Raw genomic sequence first — 24,556 nt, 5'->3', positions numbered from 1 at the left:
CTTCTGTCGAGTTGTTAATCCGCGATGTTATAAGGACCGCCGATTACGAGCTGATTTAAGTATAGGAAAAATATCGTAATTTGAATTCACGTTCTGTTAAGGGGGTACTACACCCCTGTCCAATATTTTGCCTCTTTTTGCATTTTTCTCAAAAATTATAGCGCATTGGTGACAAGTAAGATATGTATATTATATGTATATTATAGGGGCAAGGACTACAACTACTGCACTGGAAATTTTTTATTTCAACACAGACAACTGTTGTGGAGTTACAGTCAAAAATGAGGGAAACCAATATTTGATTAATAAATCAATAACTACTTGCCGTGAGTTGCTGAATATTTAGGTCAGTAGTTGTAGTCCTTGCCCCTATAATATACATATCTTACTTGTCACCAATGAACTATAATTTTTGAGAAAAATTGGCACAAAATTGAACAGGGGTGTAGTACCCCCTTAACAGAATGAAATTACAGCACAGTCATTTTGGGAATAAACTTTATTCATGGATATCTATTCACACATATTATAAAAAGCGGCTAGAATCAGAAAATTGACTGACCTATGTAAAAATGCTACCAAAATAATAATCCTTACACTACAAGCTTTCTGATGCACTACGATATATTTTTCAGAAATAAAATCATTCTTAATATGGCTACATTTATATCAAATTTGTGGGTAGGTTATGACAAAATAAATTCCATTGCTTATCATGCTTGTTGCATTCGATATAGGTAATACAAAGACGAAATATCTTTTACCATTTAGATATCCACGTGCATGACAAGCAACCCTCTGATTCCCAATCCAGTTTATAAGCATTTTTTTATATTTTGCATGTCCACCGTTCTCATAAATTTGAACAAATTGGGCTTTTTTATTATTATTTTTTTAACTCAATCTTGTTGCCGTTCCATTATATTTATATATTTAGGGATTCAATCATGTTTCACCGTTGTTCATCACCGATTAACAACGATGCGGCCGCGTCGTCTGCGTGGTCTACTTCGCGAGGTAAAGCTGCCCGAGCGAAGTAAACCACGCAGACGCGCCGGACGCGAGTTGTTAATCGGTGATGAACAACAGTGAAACAAGATTGAATCCCTATCAACAACAAAACAAGCTAAAGATGTCTAATTCACATGATTCTTTCATTCGGAATGTCCGTTTGTCATTGCCACTCAACCTTAAAAGAAGATTGCGGTATTTCTCTGTTGATATCAGCAATAAAACTAAAGAATAAAGCGGTAACATTTAGCTGCTATCGCCAACATAAGAGAGTTTATGTTTACGCATATGTTCCAGGCATGACGAATTTTACGCGCTCATGCGTAACGCGTACGCATAACCTTGCGTTCGCGTATACGCTACTGAACTGTGGATTCATCACGGATTAACAATGGTTGGCTCCTGTACAAAGGTATAAGAAGAGTTGTTGATTATATCATCATCATTAACCACTTTGATTAACTACTTTGGCTGAGCATCATTTGAGCAATATAACTTATTGTAGACAGAGCCAATGATTTCACAACTAACCCGACCTTCCCAACACCATTAAATTTCTTTTTTTCCCCAGCTTAATTTTTTTTTTTTGGTTTTTGTTTGTTTTCTTATTATCAAATGAGCACTCATTACGCTACTGATCACACTCTACTGACCTTTGCAACCGAATTTAACAATTCATTCCGATTAAACCCGAAACATGAAATAATGTCCCCAAAATTGTCTTTTTTAGGGTAGGATTTTCGATTTTGATAAATGTCACACTCCTGGCTATGCTACTGCATAGAAAGTTAATCAAGCAAGCCAGAAAGAAGGTAGGGAGGGAGGGAGGGGAGGATGGAGGAAGGGAAGGGGTTGGGAGATGAAGAGTGAGAGTGGGCCTGGAAGAAGAGAAAAAGAGGAAGAAATGAAAAGAAAGAAATAAAGACAGAAATTAACAGAAAGAAAAGGAAAACACGATGGGAATGAGAAAGACAGAGAGGAACAGAGAAAGGAAACATAGGACATTACGTTTTGTTACCTGGAGAGGTTTGATCATGTCTCACCTCCTTTTCAACCAAATCGACGGTAATAACTCTTGTAGTGAGGGATCAACATTTAACCACAAATTGCTTCAGGCAAAACTCACTTCCTGGGAACTAAATACCACACAAGGTCATTTTTATGTAACTCATTGACCATTTGTGTTATATATACTGCCAATAGCTATATGATATCCTTGTAATCTGGTCAACTCATTGACATGTACCAAGCTCAGGAGGGAATTCAATTTTTGATCAATTCTCTCCAGGTAGTGAAACGTAATGAACAGAATGGAACTTGGAACATATAAACTACTCACACTACAGCACAAGGCAGCCATTCGATGATGTCAAAGCTTTAATGCGTTATGTAATTAAAATGCCCAGTCAGGAATATAATATTTCACACCTGCCTAACACAAGTCACCCAATTTCGGAAACTGGACGCTGATTGTACAGTCTTATGAATATTGATTAGCAACATTTTCAAATTATGTCTGCGCACAAATCGGATATAATAGATGATTAAACACTGCAGTCCGTCGAGGGATTAAGAGGCCGGTCGACTGCATATCCGTCAGTACACTCATAGAAATGACTTGTTCGCCTTGTTGGCGCAATTCAAAAGGTTTAAGTTTGGACAACTCAAAAATAGTGTAAAAGTTGTCCAAACAAAATTCATTTTAGTTATCCGAACTTAAAAAATGCTGAAAAAGCTCAAAAAGTTCCGTCAACTAATCAACGTTCTTGGCATTACTTAAAAAGTTGATGTAAGTCGTTGCGTCAACTTTTTAAGTAACGCCAACTTCTGAATTCAAGTTCAGGGAACTTAGAAAAATAAACAAGTTTCAAAGAATCAATTAGTTGAGTTATTGTAACTCAACATGTAAGTTGATGTAACTCGTTCATATTAAGTTACTGGTACTTATTGTTTTGAGTTATTCCAATTTGGTACTTTGTTACTTAATTCACGTAATTGGATCATTTTCTGCACAATTAGCAGTATTCAAATATTTATTTTTGTAATCAGTGCAAAATTTTGTATACTATAGCACATCTCTAGAAAATTATGCTAACCTAGTTTCATTTTCTGAGTCGTAACAACTCAATAAAGTAAGTGCAAATGAGTACGACTAACATAATGATATCAAGTCAGCGTTACTCAAAATTGTATGCGTTGGCATTACTCGGAAAGTTGACGCAACGACTTACATCAACTTACTGAGTAATGCCAACGAACAATTTGTATGAGTGTACACGCTTATCAATACGGAATAAAATTAAGGGGCGCAACACTAAATCACTACGCATTTTATGTAAGAACGAAATTCGGCTAATATAGTCCATAGTGAGTATGAGATTGTAGCGACCATATCTACCGACATGTTCACTTTAAATCACTCAATATCAGCTCATATGAATTCGACAAGTGTCTTCAATGATAACATGCAGAAAAAACCGGACATTTTATCTCAAAAGCAATTCTCTGTGGCGGATGAAGACAACTTCCGATTTTGAAATGTGAGTGGTGAATTTAGTATATTTTTAGGCTATATTTTTTGCACCGCGAAATAGCGAAAAAAGTCAACGGTCATCGATATATGCCGACAAAAGTTTTGGAATCTACAGAAACAGAGCTTTAATTTGATACCAAATTTATTTTGCCAAGTATTGCAGGGACGCCAGGAATGGCGCTCGAAGTAGGCCAAAATCACACGTTATCCTATGGGACGCTTATTTAGTGTTGCGCCCCTTAATGCTAACCTCTCGTGACATCATCCAAGCAGCAAAGTTCATTTCCCATTGAAAAGCGTGTAAAAACGGATATGCAGTTTACCGTTCTGTTAATCTTTTTCCTCTGTTCTACTTCCCTGCCTTAACCAAGTCAAGAGTATAGGGTAATACCTGGAGAAGGCACTGTCTAATTAGCATGTGTTCAATAATGTTATTTAAATAGCGTAAACGGTATTATTATCAAAATGATCACATGACCTTAATAGAGGGCGTCAATATGTTTGACTTGAAAGTAAGATGACATCTCGTATCTTCAAATAATATTCTGTGATGGGTTAAATGCGCAGTTGACAGCTGTTGATGATGCCCCGGATAATGCACACTAAATTGCAGCGGGAGTTTCACGATTTGGAGTCCGACGACTGACACCAGCAACTGCAGAAACTATTTCAGTCACGATGGTCAAACAACTTTGACAGGAACACGCACGTCCATGATTCCTCACTGACCGCCACAATATCAGGATTGAATGACCTGCGAATCAATATAAAAGAAGTAACAGTAGATTTGAAATTCATAATATACATTCTATGATTAACTATCGATCGTTGCCAGGTCGACTGGTTCACTCTATTTGTGTTCGGTACCACGATCAAAACAATCGTGAACCTGATGTAAATAAGGTATGACGTATTCACTACGACGACGAATAAAAAGGCCGAAGCACGAGACGCATTATTTTAACCATCCTCATTGCTCTGCCACATTAGTTAATTTCAGTTAGCAACTATCATGAAGTTGATAGTCCGACGAGTCAGTCTTAAAGAATTGCGATGGGACAGTTGGGGGTCATCACCCTACTCATTGTGAAAATAACTGCAAAATACGAGCACACGGGATGGACGGCTTGTCATCACTTTCGAAGGACGGATAACTCACATTATTATTGAACATGTTAACAACTAAAATATACACTGTATATCATCACCGCAGATCTCATATTTGTATCATTATAAACTACATTTTGTTCAGATATTTAACTCGATTTACGGAAATTAATCGAGTTAGGGATGGCTTCAAAACTCAACCACCGGTTGCCTGCCCGTTCCAACCGGTTGGAGCCGGTTTCTATTGTTCTAAGCAATCAATGGAATGCGGCTTAACCGCCATCAACAACCGGTCAACCGGCTTTCGAATCTTGAAGCCGCCGCTATGTTATGAATAACAAAAATTTGTTATATATTTAATAACTTACCTACGGCGAGGAGCACAACAGAGATATTGAGTAAAATTATGAACACAGCCATTGCTGTTTGTCGGTAACCAGATGGATCCGTAAGTGGAACCAGCAGAACCTGAGCGCAAACCAAGTTAAGAAAGATAGCAACAAGAGACGTCATCTGCAGCCAATGTAAAAATCCCTTCATTGGTTTGAGAGCCGCATGAGTTGCAATGAACAACATTGACAGAACTATAGTAGCACCTAAAGTGAAGGGATCCTCTGAGCCGAAGAGAACGATAAGGGATGTCTGTACCACTTTCCGGGATAGTTCCACTATGTCCCAATACCAATATTCTGGCTTATACATTGCACAGAGAAACCGAATATACAATGGATACTCTAAAGTTTGATTGTTCATTCGTGGATGGACATTTTCCTCCCGGACACCATGTGTTTCATCCGATTCCAGATTCTCTATATCCTCATTTTGCACAGCGGGGTCATGTAACTCTTCAGAATGATTTTCTATGCTATTATTATTTCCAGTCTCTTCTTCGTCTTCTACGACAATGGATTCTTCCGTGCAATTGGATTCACTGTCGTCTTCGAGTTCCTGATGTTCACGGATTACTCTCAACCTACGCGGAGACATCTTGAAAATCACAATGAATATAATCAAAGGGTACCCAACAATATACAGTAGAGCAAAATACGATGCTTTTGTGTAGTCCTTGTGTTTTTTGGTCTCACAATCAATTGAATAATCTGACCTCAGTCGTTCCGTACAGTAAGTGTTGTTCTCATCGACACAGAATTCTTGACAAGCCACCGGCATTAAAGACATGATCACATCACAACAACTCAAATAGGAGACGTACAGCAGTAGGATTACAAAAAAGTAGCAATTTGACCGCCAGTGATTCAAGTACTTTTTCACTCTAATGTCATTATCAATTCTTCCATACCGGGAAAGTTTGATCCGGAGGTAAATCCAAATGCACGAGTACACGAAACAGGGCAAAGCAAGGACCAGTGAACAAAATACTAACCCTATAATGAATTCATTGTAGATGCTTAACTCAAAGGCATTAACGAAGCATCGAGGTTTAGCTAGTAGTTTAAATATGTTGAATTCTAACGCTTTAAACACCGTTGCAAGATTTGAGATTTCCTGTGGCCAATGGATGTTATGCAGAGAAGTAAATATAGCGCCAGCTATCTGATAATAGCCAGGACAATTTTGAAGAGTGCACCAAGAACTTCTACCAAGGAACGAGTAGTATCGTTTTGTCTTTTAATATTCCAAATTGTGATTGCAACCACAATGCATACCAACATCAAAATGCCCAAAGCCTCTAAAACGAGATGCCAGATTGGTGGACATTCGATGCAATATTCGAACCATGAGTAGTAGCCAATTCTACATCTGGAACAAAGCCATCCTTCATAACCGTCTCCACAAGATTCATCAATTCCATTCGAGACTGGGCAAGAGGCATTGCCTCGCAGGCACGGAAATGGTTTTGGAAGCGCGCCGTCAAACTTAGCACTTGATAATACATAAAACCTATCATGTCTCATTAAATTTGAAACAAATGTTTTGTAAACACTACTCAAATTCTGAGCGTCAGTGTGGTGTAGCGAAAAGTTCCACGTCCACCAAAATCCTGCCTGCAATTGCTGATATTCGTGAGAGCAAGTAATGCCGTTTCCCGGACAAGGCCAACAAGGACCAAATCTATCTTTCCTGTAATATCCGTCTAAACAAGGACATGCACGAAAACCGGCGAATTTATTTTTATTGGTACCCGCAGGGCATACTTGACAATCTGACGTGTGAGTGCCGGGAGATTGATCTGGATGGACAAATGTACCATTCGTGCAATAGTCACACCCAATGCCTCCCCGCTCTTTTGACACTTGCCCACTTCGCAACTGCAAATACCCACCTGCAAGGGGAAAATTAAGAAAGTCGGTTTCAACATTTTTTAAAATTATAATCCTAATGCTAAGAAGTGTGAAGTGTATGTGTTAATTAATTTTAACCAATGAGGAAGAATCAAAGAGCACCGACTCCGCCATATTTGATTTTCCCCATGGAGGCCATTTGACGTTCCTCCGGATTTATTTGTTATGCACACGACAAACCTCGATTCAAAATCAAGTCATTGTATCTCGCCAACGCGTTACAACTTTTGGGTAAACAAATTCCCAATTATCACTTTAATTGGATTCTCATTTGTAATAAGGTCCTTCAATGCTTAAAGGTTGTACTACACCCCTTCATAGATTTCTGACTATTTTTGCATTTTTCTCAAAAAATAATAACACACCGGTAACAAAAGTTATGTATATTATAGGGGCAAAGAATCCAGTTACTACACTGGAATTTCCGTGACTCAAGACAAGTTGTACGTTATTTATGATAAGAAAAGAGGTACCGCTAGAATGTACCTCATTTTTTAACATATATATTGAACCACTTGTCTTGAATCACTGAAATTTCAGTAAAGTAATTTGATTCCTTGCCCTATAATATACATAACTTTGTTACCAGTGTGTAGTTATTTTTAAGAAAAATGCAAAATTAGTCTAAAATTTATCATATCAGCTCGTCGCCTTATGTATATATATATATATATATATATCTTCATTTTAAGTTGTCATTTATTTAAGGGCAGAGTAATGGGAGAGAACATGGACCTTTTCGAGCATCATTATTTCTGAATTGTATCTCCAAAGTATATAAAACTATACATTTTTGGAAAGGAAATGAGTCAAGGAATCCCATGGTGACGTCAGATTTTTTCAAAAATCTCGCGTTTTTGATAAAATCACAAAAAAGCACTTTTTTACCCCAATTTTTTTGTGACAACTTAACAAAAAATCAGTTCGGAGTAAAAAAAAATCAGTTCGCTTTTCATAAAGAAGAGACATGAACTTAGGGAAGGTTTTTTATTTTTTGAAATTCGTCTCTTTTTCGAAATATTGAAAAAACATGTAAAAAAAGCAATTTTGTTATTCTATTCAGCTAAAAATTGCACATAATGGTGTATATTTTTGTTTAAAACAAATATTTTGAAAAAATGAGAAAACCTTCCCTAGACTTTGATGTACTCTAAACGATAGTGCAAAAAGTTTACCTTTTGCTTGCATATTTTTCGAATTTTCTTGTCACAAAAATCGTGCAATATTGTCAAAAGTGAACTATGAGTAATCGACGTTTTAGTAAAAAAATGTCAAAATTATGCACAGAATGTCCTTATATTTCAAAACGGCATGACTTTCACGCTTGTAAAAGCTGTACCTGGTGCATGTTCTTAATATGCATCTTTTTGCAACAATGAATTTATAATGTATGCTTTTAGTGAGCCAAAATTCAAAATAATTAAAAAATCTAAGTGGCATTTTGACTGCAAATTTGTGTTTTGTTTACACCGCATTTGCCGGCGTTAAAAACATACCGAATGCGCCTTGACTGCGTTGGACATACGCGCAGAGTTGCGCCGCGTCACGCGACGCGAATCGCGCGCGTAATCACAATATTTCGCATTCGCGCATTTCTGACTCATTATTTCCCGCCAATTTACTAAGCTGTCTTGAGCCATGTGACTTTTTAGAGTAGAAAAGAGTGAAATAAATCAAGCAAAAATACGTGTAAATATTAACAAATTGTATTTTATCAGTTTCAAGTGAAAGAATACATCTTAGTGTTGATAAATATCAAGAAATCTCAAATTCGGGCGTGGACGAATGTGTCTTCCATTACTCTGGCCTTAACATACCGACAGGGCACTTCTGGCAGCCGATTAATTGACGATCCCCATATGTACCAGGTTTACAAGGAACACATTCTAAATCGTCACATTCAAAACCAACTCTCCTAACAGCTCCGGTCATTCTCTTGCTTGCATGGAGTGAAATGTGCATAATCTCCTACAGAAAATCTGCAATAAAAAGGACGTTATTATTTATGGTTATTCAGGAGGGTTGTTTTTCCGAAGGTTCATCACTCCGAATTTACGGTAAGGTTTGTTATTCCGAACGCGACAGTTCGTTTCGAAGGTCGTTATTCCGAAATTCGGAGTAATGACCCTTCATAAAAGGAATCTTCTTCGTGATTTGGTTTACGAAATAAATTGTTGGACGACTAACTACAAAATTGTGTAGAAAAATACTGGCAGAGACTTTTACTTACACTTTCACGTGTGCAGGATAGTGAGGCAATTCGATTAAGTGGCTTGCAGATAGGTATCTTAAAATAAAATGTCAATTCAAGGATATCAATTCAAGGATGAAGTTTTCAGTCAATAATTTTCCTTTGGAATTATTCTGATAAGGATAACGAACTGAGAGCAATGCATTAGTCAAGATTAGTCACGCGCCGTTAAAGAATTAAGCTCACGAGTCCGCAGGGCTCAAGAGCTAAATACAATAACTCCATGGCAAGTGCGATTATCTTGATGAATGCATATGCACGAGTACATTATATATCATATACTTCGAGTGCATCAGTTATAGTAAACCAATAGGTAATTGATTGCTGCATTGATTTTGTCATTTTAGCGATGTAATTTGTAAATAAGATCATCCCTGTCTATATAAGCAGCTGTTTAATTAACCGAAGCTCGATTCTCAGCAGAATGTTGGATTTATCAGAGTTCATTAAGGGTAGACGCGGTATTATGGTCGAAGCATAAAAAAAAATCGACTTTCATTGTCTAAATCAATATAATTAAAAAATAACACTTTTGTTTTGCAAAAGTTCATTCTACAATTCATATACTTTGAAAACTTTGTTGATTCATTGTTGTTAATGAGTTATGTATATGCGTTTTACAAAAGTGTTGTTGTTTAAGCCCTCTTTACAACATAATTCAAGAGCCACAGGCCCTACAAAAGTATATCTGCGATATTTGAATTCACTCTACACACTCGCTTTGAAATGATCAATGCAATTTTTGCCAAAGCCCACTACCATTCTCAAGATGCTGTGAACTACCAAATCGCAACAGTTTAAAATAGTTGCTAACCTTAATTTAATGACAAAAATAGCTCAAAATAATAGAACACAACTTGTTATTTTAACACCACAGAATGTATATTCCTACTTTTGTGATTGTTGAGAAAGTAGTAATTGTATAGTATTTGAGCGCATATTTACTACTCCGCCCTCTCCTTTGAAGTTCGGGAGCAACATTATCTAAAATTATCTAATATTGTCTAGCGTGCAGATTATGTAGATTCTATTGTTTAGTGTACATGTTTATAGCTGAATTTTATTGTTTATCGTGCCGTTCGTAAAATATAAACATGGAAGAAGAATGCATAACGGTGTACAGAAATGGGTAATTGAAGTCTATTGTTCGATATCGCCTCTTAGTATTAAAAGTAACAAGTCATCGGGATGAGGTCTGCCGTCAAAAAAAACTCCAGCGGAATTATATTATTATTGTTCGACATCGTACGAATTTTATTTGAAAAGTCTGGCTCAACTCGCCATAGCTCGAACTACCATTTCCATGGAAGGTTTGAAATTCTTCAATTTAGTCATTTCGTCTATTTTTATACAAAATGACTTTAAATCTTTATCTGAACGAAATATTTAGTTTGTTTTCATACCTCATTACTTAAGATTTGTTGTTGTTGTTGTTGGAATAAAGGATTTGGTTTGGTTCTGATTGAATGTACTTACACTTTGCTGTTGTTGGCCAACCAATCAAGTGCATTGTCTTCAATCTTGGTGACATCATTGTAATACATGTAACTGGAGAATAAAGACAGACTAATACAATAAGAAGCACATGCAGATTATTACTTGCTTTTAAGTAATCACCGATGACAGAGTGGGTATTCATGCGATGTACATTCGCTGTCGAAGGGAAGTAATAATCGGATTAACTACCAAAGCAATAGATGAAAACAATTTGTGACTATATCGCTCTTCACTACGACGTTCACGCGGTACCTATGCATTGATCCATATCATTCTGATCACTCGCACCTGAAAGATAAGTATCTGTGAAAAAGAGCGATATTGTATTCAATCTATGATTGCAGACCACAGAATTGCAGAGAACCGGGACTCGACCGCCATCTTCATACAGGCATGGAGCAAAAATTGAGGGTATTCGATTTCCCTCGTAATGCACTCGAGGCAATGCAAGCGCGACATGGATGATGAGCGCATTTGAGAGACGCACAGAGGTGCGACCTGTATGCGATACGCTGATAAAACGTGTCATCATCCCTATATCTTCGTGTTAAAAATTGCCGTGATAGTACGGCTAGACTTCTCCGTAGTCCACTTGCCCATTTTGCATACTCTGGCTATTACATTTAAGCATAAAACTCTGATTTATATTGATTTGTGTGCAACTGATAGATTTTCACATCTGTATCTGATCTTTTCAGTCACCGCACCCCCTCTGTTTGTTAGCTTCCCAAGTGGACTACTGACTTTGCCTTGCGATTAAGAGTTTTAACACGGGACTCTATGGAGAGTTAGGCCAATTTCTGCCCTAACTAAAATTGGCCATGATGTAATGCATCTTTAACGCGGCTGTATACTCTAGACATTGTTTCTTTCGCAAAATTGAGTTTTTTTTGCTATGTTTGTAAGTTATGTTTTTATAAATACAAGGAATGAAAATCCAGATTTGTAAACTCCAACTGCAATATTTTAAGGATTTTATTTCACTATTCCACTCGTGTTTGAAATTGAAAAGGAAAGAAAATCTTTGTTGTACCAGCAGGATACACGCGCGCAACAACACATCGCGTTGCGTATCGCGCAATTTGTTAACGCACAAATACGCTACCCATACGCAACGCTTATCTGCATGCGCGGCGCATCTTATGGAAACACCACGGAAGCACTGATTTCACAAAAACCTAGTGGTCAAATGGCTCCGTTTTAGCTGATAAAATGTGGGTTTTTTAAAGTTCTTTCCCCCGATTTAAATATCAAGTTATGAATGGATTTCGCTCAAACTTCTCAAGGGGCTGTGGATTTACCCGATGTTCACGTAATATAAGGTACAAAAACGAAAACTGCCGCAGTCTCCTGTGAGATTCGATGAAAGTGCAAAATGTGACCACTTTAAACTTCAACGGCCATTATTTCAATGTTCATTTTCTCGGTAAAATGACGATTTAGGTACACGATAACTCAATAAATACAGCATCTATAGGTAAGCAAATATGATCATCGTAAAAAGCACGATCGACTTAAGGGATCTAAAATGAGCGTTTATTGCGTTTCGACAGTATTTTTTGTGGAACATGAGAGCACCTCAGACCTATCGAATTGCATTCTGAATACGAAGCATGTCTTTCTGATTTCAAATAATTTTCATTTTTGAAAATCACAATATAATACAAATTTTATGACAAATTATAAAAATTTGATATTTTTCAAATTTTTGATATATAACAGTCCTCGAAGTAAATTATATGAATCTAATGATATATTCTTAAAGTGTATGTAGCAGGGAGGAAAAGCCGACGGTCAATTGAAAATTTTGACCTTTCATATTGAAGATATGGATTTTTTCCCAAAAGACCTATTTTTTTTTTTTGGTGTTTTGGGAAAAAAATCCATATCTTCAATACGAAAGGTCAAAATTTTCAATTGATCGTCGGCTTTTCATCCCACCTACATACACTTTAAGTATAAATCATCAGATTTATAAAGTTAACTTCAAGTACTGTGAAATATCAAAAATATCAATTTTTAATGATTTACCATAAAATGTGTATTAAATTGCGAATTTCAAAAAATCAAAATTATTTGATATCAGAATGACATTCTTCGTATTCAGAATGCAATTCGATATGTCTGATGTGCTCTGATGTCCCAAAATAAATACTGTCCAAACGTTCATACCCCAGCCCTTAAGAAACGGTTTTCTCATTTTTATATATTTTGGTCTATTTCCGATTTTAGGCATCATTTTGTGCAAATAGGCGTTTGTGAATTTTAAAAAGTTCAATTTGATGCCTTCTATGGTCAATATCTCAAAAAATAAAGAAAAAAAAAAAAAAATAAAAAACCCGTTTTTGGAATGGAGCCTCAAGATTGAGCGTAAAACAAAAGAAAATATTTTGGAAAGAGTGTTTTTTTTGTTATAATGTACCTAACAAATATTGCCAAAAACTCTCTTTTTTGTGATTTTCTTCATAATTGTTGTTTTTACCCCAAATTTGTATTTATATTAAGATTTAATGATGTCTTGCCTTCATAAAAATGTATACTTTTATATGTCTTGTGCGAATAATTACAAAGTTATTGCACTTTTACTACATGCATGTCTGAGAGTACACAGCTGCCTTAAATGGATCTGCCTTGTGATTGGTCGCCCATATCTCGCTATGGTTTAAATCTTCCGGGCCCGCGCCATTACCATTAACTACACCGTACACAACTATCTGTGGTATTTGCGGCGCTTTTGTGTTGACGTGAAAGTTAATCTCTCATCAAACATCTAGCGCGTCTTGTACTATACCATGCTTAGTACTTGTGGTTAATGGACTGATAAACAAGTATGTTTTTAGAGAGCAATGTCCCGGGGTAAAGTTCTGCTTAAAATTCAAAGTCCATAGTCGGATTTTCGGGGTTCGCTATCAATAAACTGGTAGATTCCAAAATCAGAATTGTTCAGTATTAAAGTGAGCAATTATAATTATGCAAGATAATGTTGCATTCAATTACTTTTATTGTCACTAATCATCTGATATTTTTAACTCTTTATGACCATTTTACTATTGAATACTTTAATTTTAATAAACATCAGTATAATTTTGAGTTCAACGAAATGGGTTCATCATGTCTAATAATAACATATTTTTAATAAAATTCGACTATGGCATAGTCTGTAGTACGGCGAATCCTCTCGTTTTTCAACAGCTACGCATGGCGATTTTTATAATACAGGGTGTCGACACTGTGCTCCGCGCACCGTCGGCAAGGACCCGAATACCCTCAATTTTCTCCCCATAGCTGACGGCGCGATTGTACGTGGCGGTATAGGGAGACTGATTATGAGTAAGACCAGAATGCCAAAGTGGGGCGGCATACTCTAAAACAGGACGGATGTACCCCTTGTACACCAATAACAACTCCTTGGGTGAGAGAGATGCTTCCTTCAATTTACGGAGCATGAAGAGTTTACGATTGGCCTTCGCATACATTGAATCAACTTGTTCATCCCAACATAAATTATTTTGGATCATAACACCAAGGAGTTTAACCTTCTCAACAACAGCTAATTTATGATCATCAATGGAAAGATCAACATGTGGGGTAGCTTTCTTACCAAAATAAATTTGCATGGCCTGACATTTTGAAGGGTTCAACTTCAATTTATTGCTCTTAGACCACTCATTCAGGGCATCAAGATTCTCTTGGATTGCACTATCATCACTATAAGCCCGATTTTCACCTATTGTCAGGTCATCAACGTATTTCCAGACTCTGTTGTTTGTATGCTGGACATCATTCAATGCATAGTTGATCATGGCAAGAAAGGTAATAGGTCCCATGTTGGTACCTTGTCTTGTGGGTAACAATTTTTGTTTTAAAGGGAGGCTACAATTTCAAGTGGTAAACTTACACGGTGTCCAGTGTCCTCTTCGGCGTCTTAAGTGCGTCCTTATGTATTGTAGAAATCTCGTTGTTGAACATTGCTCTGAAAACGATCATAATGTTACACTGAATATTTATTATGCCATTTTCTATATTTCAATGTTTTACGATTGGCGAAGGTAAAATTGAAAAACTAAGACATGTAGTACCTATCTTAGAATGTTGGCCCATGCATCAGCCACTAACTTTGTGCAGCCACCCACATGTCACGACAAACCTCTGTGTGAAGTTGAGACCAACCTTTCCAACAGATGACTCAACCCATTGCGCTTTTGTGCTTGCTGGCTTTCCTCTTACAGAAGGGGTATGTCGTCTGCAAAGTCCAAATCTGTTCACTTCAGTTCCGATTCGACTGCTTCTTCTCTTCTCTAGTTGAAATCCTAGCTGCTCTTCTCTGTCTTCGATTACCTTTCTCAAAGCATAACCACCACAAAGAGGTATGGGGCAAGTGTGTCTCATTGCAGTACACCCGAAGTATATCAAATAGTTCAGTTTCACCATCTGCTGAAACTGTTTCTTGGTTCTTGCTATGTGTTCCACAAGTTGATTCCGTAGGCTTTGAGCATTTGCAGCATCTTTCCCTTATGAATGGTATCAAAGACTTTCCTGAAGTCTATGAAAGTTATTATAGCAGACAGGTTTTGATCTTTTACTCCTCCACTGATCCTTCTCAGGGCGAGTATGTACTGTAGATTACTCGTGTAAGTATACAGCCAACGACGGTGATCGATTCTCTAGCGATGGGGGTGCTCAAATATACGGTCTTGATTAATCTGTATTAAATCTCTGAGATTCCGGATTTTATGTAGACTACCAAATATAGAAAATATAGAGATGCCGATGAATATTCATGACTTAAGCCGTCCAATCATGTACCGAGATCTTGTTTGTCATTTATTGTTTGAAACTCACGCACACAAAATTTACGTAAAACGTGCAGCACAGCTGTTTCGTATTGGAAAAACAACAACCTTCTCTGACCGCAAGATTGATAGCAAATGGGCGGTCTGATCATCGTACAACCAGCAACCAATGAAAACATCGATTTCGTCAGTACATTGCCAGGTCATTTACATACAAACATTAATGAGCTAAACAAGTTGTACAAGACACTCGGCTTCGCCTCCCCTACCCCGATCGCGGTTTGTACAATGTAAAACCATAGCCAATGGTGCTAAATATAAATGATCAGTGCGGAAATTAAGTTGATTTTATTGGCAGTATAAAGCGGCCAGGGCCTGAAGAAATTAGCTTGCAGTATATTGAGACCGGGCGTCTTTGGTTCACCTCAAGTTCGGTAGTGACGTCAATGCTTTTTCGCGGTTGCGCCGCAAGCATGGCGACAAACCGCCCCTGTACGCGTGCGTGTATACTCAGCGCGTTTACCTTTACATGCGCGATTCGATACTGCGGCGAGCAAAATACGCCGGTACGTCACTACCAAACTTGAGGTGAATCAAATGGTATTATCAGATCCTACACTTGAGGAGGTATTGTATGCTTTACATTAAGTAGGCTGTTTCTCCACTTTTTGCAAATCAGGATACAGTCCAGATGGTACTTTCTTCCTGCTGGGCTGCAGAATGTCCATAGCTTTCCTTTTTTCTTCCTAAAATATGTGTTTGCACATATCAGGTTCTTCTCTATTGCTATGGATCAACCAAGTACTTCCATTCCTATTAGTTATGTCATGGTAGGTGAATTTTGCATCCTCTGATCCAATTATGCCATTGACCATCAAGCCATTGTGTGCAGAGATGGAATATATAGCTCTCAAGATGTCATTGTAATATTCTACATTGTCTTCGTCTTCCACATTGTTGGAACAGTATGTGACAACAACAGTACTTGCTGGGTTTTCTAGAAAGATGGCAACCTATAATATTCTTTCTGTGGCAGCCAGTGAGACTTTTATTTATTTGTGCTTAGCTCCCCTTATAGCTGCACCTGCCCTTTTCCTGGTAGCTGATAAGAGTCTGTCCCAGGATAGATTCATATTTTGACGTGTTCTTTAGGAATCACGCGGTGCTCCTGAAAACCCCGGGATGCCAATGTTGTATTCTATCAAATTTGGCACTAGCTCTTTTCAACACCTGTTCTCTCGGATGGTTGTCACATTCACTGTAGAGATGTTGACTGTTTTCTTGCAGTTCATGAGGGTTTTCCTATTACCAGAGGATGATTTAAGGAAGCCCCATCATGCACTGCAAACGTGTTATCACTAGAGTTTCAACTGCCACTTTACTTTTCAAATCATATTGAATTCTGTGCAAAAGATGTTGTTTAAGAATTGTGCGTGTCATTATTACTTGGTCGATTTCAGAACAAAAGTGATGTATGCATAAAGGATAATTCACACCTTCTGTAGGTAACATAAAATGTGAAATCGACTAGCATTTCGAATGCGTTTTTATTGTAAATATATCAGTCCAAATTCAACCATGCCCGTCAATGCAATGTGCGAGCAGTGGTGTCATGTTCACTCACACAGCTGTGCTAACCAGTGGCGTACCGTGGCCGCCCCAACCCCGGGGGGCTGAAGAAAATTCAATTTTGCCGCCCCTTCCTCAAAAGCCCGAAAAGGTTGACCCAATGTTTTTCTCGGTCGTTTGAAAAAGTGAACAGCAAAAAAAAAAAAAAAAAAAAAAAAAACGGTTTCAGGCGCTAGCGCCCTAAAAGCAGCACATTTTGATGTATAGTACCATTTTTTCAAATTTTTTTATGCTTTATCAAATTTTGCCGCCCTTTTTTATTTACTAATTCTTTTTGCCGCCCCTTCGTTTTTGCTGCCCCTGTTTTTGCCGCTCCTTCTTCTTCCGCCGCCCCTTCATTTTGGCCGCCCCTGCTTTTACCCAGGGGGCTGGTGCCCTAAAGCCCCCCAAAAAAATAAAATACGCGCATGCTAACCCCAAGTCAACACAGTGGCGTTGACATCCTCTGTCATATTACAAACGCTCTTAAAGGTCCGTAACCCGATCGACAACATCATCCCCCCGATTTTTGTCATTGTTAATGAGTTTTTGGTATCACAAAATAGATCGTATTTTTCTCAGTACTATCCTGAAATTTGACGCTCCAAGGCGATGTATTTCCGGAGAAATCAGAGAATTCACACAAAAATAGCTTCCTTGCTGGCTGTCAAAACTCCTGCAGAATGGTTTGACATTGGCGTTTAACGGAGCTTATTGATTAGATATTGATGACTGTTCATCATTTTGCTTTAGAACCAAGGAATATATCATTGCTGACATCGAAGTAATGTGTGGAATTTCTCATGATTCCATCAGCACTGTACAATGGCTCCCAGTTTGGGAGCTTAGCAGCTGTATTAGCACTGCTTGGGACAGAAAAATACAGCACTAATTTTTGGGATTCAAAATATTATCCTGTTTTGCCAAATAAAATAGACCTAAATCCTAATCCTTTCATTAGTCCTAACTAGCAATAAAAGTAAAATTTGAATACATGGCCAATTTTTGGAAATAAGGGCCAAAAAACATGCGTTTTTAGGGTGTTTCTCGTATACTGTGACAATCAAGCCCAAATACTTGTACTAAGTAAGAAAAATTTCAGTTTATGCATTCTATTTTAGGAAAAGACATGTTTTATGTTTTATAACCAACCATTTAATTAAAGCAACCCAACTAAAAAGTAAAATACATGTTTATGGCTTTTTCCCCAAGAAATTAGTAAAATAGTGAACTTTTTATTAATCTCCAGTTCTAAATGAATTATTAGGATTGAGCTATGTTTCATTTGGCAGGACTTAATATTTTTCTGGAATAGGGATCAAGTAGGGATTTACCTAGTTGGTGCGTTCAATCAAGGGGTATAACGTGCAACCATCTATGGTGCAACCCAGGGGATTGGATGATAGAGAAACAATGGGATAGTGACAATACCTGCTACAGGACCCCCAGGGATCGGGGAATGTACATAAATGAAATTAGTCGAAAATTCCAAGCCCAATCATTACCCAACATTCGCCGGTTGGGGTGGGGAGTTAGAACTTGAATAGTGTATAACAATATACAAGCTTACAATATCGTCAAACTTGTATGATAGAACGTCAATGGTGGAATCTCTGTTATGTGATTCTGGAACAGATACCTGTTGACAAACAAGCAAACAAAACAAAAATTAGAATTAATTAACTAATGAATTTATAATTAAACTAATTACGTAGTTTAAACTGTTGTTTTTATTCGATTTTTTATTGATAGGCCTGTAGTAAATTGGAAAGTCCCATCGAATAATAACATGTACCGTATTTTCTCTATTAAACACCCCTCTCTAATAAACGCCTCTCGAGTCTTTTAGACAAATTTAATTAAATAAACGCACCCCTCAAAAATTTCCCCAAAACAAACAATTTCCAAGCTATCTTGTGCAGTAATCTTACTACGGTCCACACATGACCGGTAATGGCGTCGGTAATTGGCAAAAGTGACATTGTAAACCCGGAAGTGAACAGGAAGTTATTGATCCTAAGTTCACAGTTCGTCATTTCAGTCTGATTTTCAAGCTACTGACGATTTTAACGGGAATTGTTCTAAAAATGACCTTTAATCAGGAGACGTGGGAAAATTGCCCTCCAGAAAAATTTCAGGGACAAATTGGGGATGGCAAAGAGTAAAGTATCCTTAAAATGACTGAAAATTGGGCAAAAAATTGACAAATGAGGACGAAAATTTGGCTTTATCTCCTCACATTAAAATCCTGGCTACGCTGCTGCCTTTAAAAAACGTCCCCTTTTAGAAAATTTCACGTCCGGGGGCGTTTAATAGAGGAAATAGGTGTATTACCGTTTGCAACATTGCAACATTGTCTGTGCGAATTTCCCTGAGATTCCCCATACGATTTTATCATTAACATTCTGATATCTGGAATTCCCCAGAATAATATTATACTCGATCGCTTTTGCAGAAAAGCGATTCTCACGCATGCTCAGTTTTACTTCCTTTTCAGAACGTCAGGTCGATCAACATGATCAATTGAAAATTTCCGTTTTCTCATTCAAAACTTCCTCTAGTGAATGGATGTCCTAAAAATGCATTTTGTGGAATTTAGAATATTTTAATTGTCGTATAAATGCAAAAGCGACAAGCGATGCATCGCAAAATTCGGCGATTGCCCATCGCTTTCCAAAAGCGGTACATCAATCGTGCAGCGATCAAGTATAAATTCAGCGTAATCGTTGAATCGTCTCTCAAATGAGGAGCTTTATTAAACTCCCCGGTTGAACCCTCACTCGATTGGCAAAGCAATAGCTTACAATATCTTCAATGCAGTCAATCCCATCAATATATCCGATGATATGTTCGTCAGGCGGTTGTTGTACAAGCTTAGTACCTCCAATGTAGGTGATGACCGTAGGAATCCAACCGGCAAATCTTCAAGTTGATTACTTCCCAATTCCCTATAAATAAAGAAAACAACTATTAGTCTTGTTCCATAAATGACAAAATTAAAGTCGACAAATTAAAGTCGATAACTGCTTTGGTTTTGAATTGAATTGCAGAGGCAAATAACAGGAAAACATTTTAACCAAAGTGTTCGTTTTGGACTAGAAACATTGCCACTTGCATGAAATCCCGCTGCTCTAAATAAAAAATAAATAAATGTAGATATTTATATAGCGCTTTATGCCGTAAACAGTCTCAAAGCGCTTTACATTTATTCCGCCGTTATTTGAATATGTCAGAACCACGTTTGCTGCCTACAAATGGCACAGGGTTCATCAGTACAACGACTGCGACTACCCCTAACAGCTTCCCATTGCACCTGGGTGGGGTGAGGCAAGCGTGACAAAGCGCCTTGCCCAAGGGCGCAACACAGTGGCGGTACGGGGACTCGAACCCACGCACGTCAAGCAAGCTCTCAGATTATGAGTCAAAGGCCGTAACCACTGAGCTACCGTGCCCTCTCTAAGGAATACGTTATTTCATGCCAAAGACAAACGCGACGAACTCCACGGATGTCATTTACGCTATTCCTTGTAAGAACTGTATTCAATGTATGTAAGAAAAAACTGGAAGAAAGCGAATTAAAGTACACCCGGCAGAAAGCAGAAAAGGCAGGGACAAATTTGCGGACACGAGCGATTAGAAAGGTGTGATGCCAGAACACTGATAGCCAGAATCGAGTCAAGTGACTCTCAAAGTGAAGTAAACTAGCACTGACTCTCAAAACATGCAAAAGGAGTCATCTGACTGTTACAAGAGAGTCAGTTGACTCTACCCGTGAAGTCAATTGATCCTACCTGCGTAGTCGTGCACGACATGGTAGTCATTTGACACTGACTCGCAAAAGGAGTCGGACCTGACTTTCACTACAGAGTCAATTGACTCTACCCGAAGAGTCAATTGACTCTATATTCAGAATCATCGACGCGGTACACGTGTATTGCTGAGATAGCAGCCATTTTGCATTATAATGCTGCTGTTTGATGCTATTCAGCATGCTGGTCATTCGCACGGTGTATCATGTATTGGTGTTTGGACAGTGTGATGTGGTATTTTCATGCTGTAGACTAACTTGGTCTTGAGCTGGATTCCACAGGATAATATCAACCTGACGCTGAGGTAAAGCTAAAGCTTTCCTTCCTGGAATCGGACTGTCGAAGTGACCATGTGGCCAGGGTGTCTCTATAAATGGAGCTTGAGTTACGCTAGAAGCAGAGGCCAGCTACTGCGTGACTCTATGTCTAAGATGACTCCATATTGGGAGTCAAAGGACTCCTGTGAAGATTCATCAACGGTGACTCTTCAGCTAAAGTTATGACTCTTCAATGGAGTCAAATGACTCCCAATATGGAGTAATTTTAAACATTGAGTGGCTGGACTCTGCGTTTAGAGTCACCCTGACCATAGTTTTGGCTTTCAGTGAATCCACTGTTAATAAATCGTCCATCACAGACCATGTGCAGGAGAACGATCATATTATAGACTAGGATGAGGCAAAGATATATACAAACGACGGATAAAGGAGGCAATCAGTAATTAAATAAGTTAATAATAATAATAATAAAAAGGCATTTATCCACGCTTTCCGAATTCTCAGATTACTCAAAGCGCGCCACGGGTCGATATGCTGCCAAGCCCCAAAGGGCAGCGCACGTTGACCTCAATGCTGAGTGTGACAGACAACAGGCCCGGACGGATCCCCTGCTCTTTACGAAAAGGCCTGCAACTTTTACATGTCATGCAGATATTTCTCTTCTGGTACATGGGACCACCATTTTACGTGACTCTCCGAACCACGGCATGCTATGCACCCACTGTGGTGTCTGTACGTTTAGGGCCACAATGAGTGGGGTAGCCTTCGACAGGGTGGACTAAGGATGACCACCATTTCCCTTCTCTGTTCATCCGCCAGTGGACTGCCGTTGACTTTGGAGGTCGTAACTCATCTGCCTTCACTACCGATGCTAACTGCTGGTGCTAGCTCGCTAGATCCGCCGTTGGTCTTCGCCATAACCCAGGCCAGGGAGGCTAAGGGGTACCCGATGCTTGCCCAGGGCACTGCCCCAAGTCTATGAACAGAAACGAGAGGCAATACAATTACAGTCATGTGTTGGACCATCTCCTTGGAAAAGAACTGACAACCGTGTTGCTGCGCAACCAGTATCCGTGGTAAACAGAAGATCGTCACAATAATAATAATGTAGAAAAGGGAGCGTACAAGACTTCCACAGTGGACTAGAAATAAGAATAATCTGCTGTTTAAAAATCATGCTGTGCATGAGGGAACTTTATCCTTGCAACGTTCTTTTGTCATAGTCAATGATACAAGTGCGAACTACAGTATATTAATCAATTTATACTTACACATAAGCCATGAAACGGGTATTTGCGAACGGATTCCCGTCAAGGTGTTTCAATACGTTAAATTGCATTTCACTGTAATGTAAAAAGTGTCTTCCCAAATCAATTTATTTTCCCAAGGTTACCTGCATTGTTACTATCGTATTGAGTCTATATATTTTTAAGTTGGTGCCAAAGCACTGATTTCTACAGCTTTAGCCCATGCAAAAATGTATATATCATAATCGATTAGCCACTGATGTATCGTTCGAGCCCGGACTATTTTTCACACAGTGACGTTAACTAGGCAATTGCCTATACTTCTAACATACACTATTTGTAGAGGTCACGCGTCAATGGTGAGCGCACTGTGTATTGTGTATAAAAAAACGGACAGTAACTGCAGTATGAGTGGACTCCAATTGTAGGGTTTGTTTTACGCTAGAGGTCACGAAAGGTCAAAAAAATTCAAAATGCATCGATTTTGTTGAGAGATATGTCAAATTACTCGTCTGATAACAAGGATTAAGCAAATGTATAGTTTGTGCTATCTATGACCTATCGTTATTGAGTTATTATACAGAAACCTATTTTTAGGCTAAATAGCACGTTTTTGGTTGTACATGGATCAAAATTTACTCCGATTTGGGCAAAAATTGGTAGCAAATAGTAGTAGTGAAAGGCGGATTCCAGGACAATTTCCCTCGACTAACGGGAAATCCCTGTCAGAAGCACCCAGCTCATTTTACCTCGACTAACGGGAAATCCCTGTCAGAAGCACCCAGCTAATTTACCTCGACTAACGGGAAATCCCTGTCAGAAGCACCTTTACTCAGGAGCCCCGCTTAACACCTCATTTGTGAAAAAACGTGCTCGGCACTTTTCCCCGACCAAACGGGAAAATTCCGTCGGAAGCCCCTGCGGCAGCAGTTCCCGTCGGAAGCCCCTGCGGCAGCAGTGCGGAAGCCGCCGCGCCCCGCGAAAAAAAATTGGCTTAGGATTTGCGCGAGCCTAGAAAAAACGCCCGCACTCCGCAAAAAAAAATTGGCTTAAGATTTTCGCGAGCCTAGAAAAATTGGTTTAAAAAAATTGAAACATCTAAGAAATGAACGAGAATCGTTTTCCGTTTCCGACCTCCGAGGAGCGGCGGCGCTGGCGAATTCAGGAGCAGCGAGCTCAAATTAATCAGCGGAGAAGGGAAATGCGTTCGAGACGTTTTGGACCCAACCCCCCTACGGTTCAAGATCTGCGGAAACAGGCGAGGGATGCCGGCCTTCGAGGTTATTCTCGCTTGCGAAAAGCGGAGTTGGTTCAATTTTTGCGAGATAACTACGCGATAGAGCGGGAGCCCTTACACCCAGCGCCAGAGCTTTTACACCCAGAGCAGAAGCCCTTCGACTACCCGATAGATTGGGTGCCTGTACACCCAGATCCAGAGCTTTTACGCCAAGAGCAGGAGCTTTTTGACTTGGATCAGGAGCCTATCGAGTACGCGATATATCGGAGTCTTCACCCAGCGCCGGAGCTTTTAAACCCAGAGCAGGAGTTTTTGACTTACGCGATATTGAAGAATCGGAGTCCGCGCTAAGACGGTTTGCGATTCAGTACACGGTGCCGGGACTGCTTGGTTTTACGCCGGAGATGTTTTTGCAAGAGGCTCGGGTACTAATTGTCCTTGGTGTCCTTGTAGAAAACCGCGGGATAAAAGCGAAGATGATTCTTCGCTGCTAGATAGTGAAGACCAGACTTGAGACTGGGCTAGAAGTCAGAAAGGAAGCCGCATTTCATTCTGAACAAACGATTGTTCTAGAGGCCACCGACCTTGGCGAGGTCTACGATACCTGGTCGGCCAGAATTCTCGAGAACATTTCTACCTTTATAAACCTAGGAAGCGGGTGGGTGTTTGAGTCGATTCAGAGCCTTGAACTTCACATGGTGGAGTACGAGCCGTTGGGCGGCTCCTCGTACATCCCTCTCCCGGAGTTTTTTAGCGAAAAAGACAGCGATCGTCAATCTCAAAAACGAGGACGACGCGTGCTTCAAGTGGGCCGTCACAAGGGCGACGCACATGGTTGGCGTGCACCTGGAACGAATCGATAAGGCCCTTCGAGAAAAAGCC

General features: G+C 39.0%; 1 protein-coding gene across 2 annotated transcripts; it reads right to left on the bottom strand.

Annotated features, from left to right (window-relative positions):
- Positions 1–541: 541 nt before the first annotated feature.
- LOC140146227 (uncharacterized) lies at positions 542–22,540 on the bottom strand. Of its 2 annotated transcripts, XM_072168010.1 has the most exons (9): positions 22,462–22,540; positions 19,908–20,051; positions 18,674–18,742; positions 14,601–14,675; positions 10,682–10,753; positions 9,185–9,241; positions 8,772–8,933; positions 5,020–6,935; positions 542–4,298 (listed from the first exon to the last, which is right to left on the bottom strand). In XM_072168010.1, exons 1-7 carry the CDS (start codon positions 22,527–22,529, stop codon positions 8,870–8,872), a joined length of 549 nt encoding a protein of 182 aa, XP_072024111.1. In that variant the 5' UTR covers positions 22,530–22,540; the 3' UTR covers positions 542–4,298; positions 5,020–6,935; positions 8,772–8,869. The 2 variants fall into 2 exon arrangements, with proteins under 2 accessions (XP_072024111.1, XP_072024110.1); XM_072168009.1 differs by lacking the exons at positions 9,185–9,241; positions 10,682–10,753; positions 14,601–14,675; ... (1 more) ...; positions 19,908–20,051; positions 22,462–22,540 and having other exon boundaries at positions 8,772–8,878.
- Between the last annotated feature and the right edge of the window lie 2,016 nt (positions 22,541–24,556).

The sequence above is a fragment of the Amphiura filiformis genome, chromosome 2 (assembly GCF_039555335.1).
Source record: "Amphiura filiformis chromosome 2, Afil_fr2py, whole genome shotgun sequence".
Lineage (NCBI taxonomy): Eukaryota > Metazoa > Echinodermata > Ophiuroidea > Amphilepidida > Amphiuridae > Amphiura > Amphiura filiformis.
The sequence above is the reverse complement of the archived record's forward strand: the minus strand, read 5'-3'. Positions and strand labels throughout refer to the sequence as shown.

What these genes read in the sequence shown, in the direction of transcription:
- LOC140146227 (XM_072168009.1), bottom strand. Translation starts at nt 5,830, where the DNA reads ATGTCTTTAATGCCGGTGGCTTGTCAAGAATTCTGTGTCGATGAGAAC. An exon ending in TGTTGTGCTCCTCGCCGTAG is followed by an intron (nt 4,299 to 5,019) that starts GTAAGTTATTAA and finishes ATTGATTCGCAG; the next exon opens with GTCATTCAATCCTGATATTG.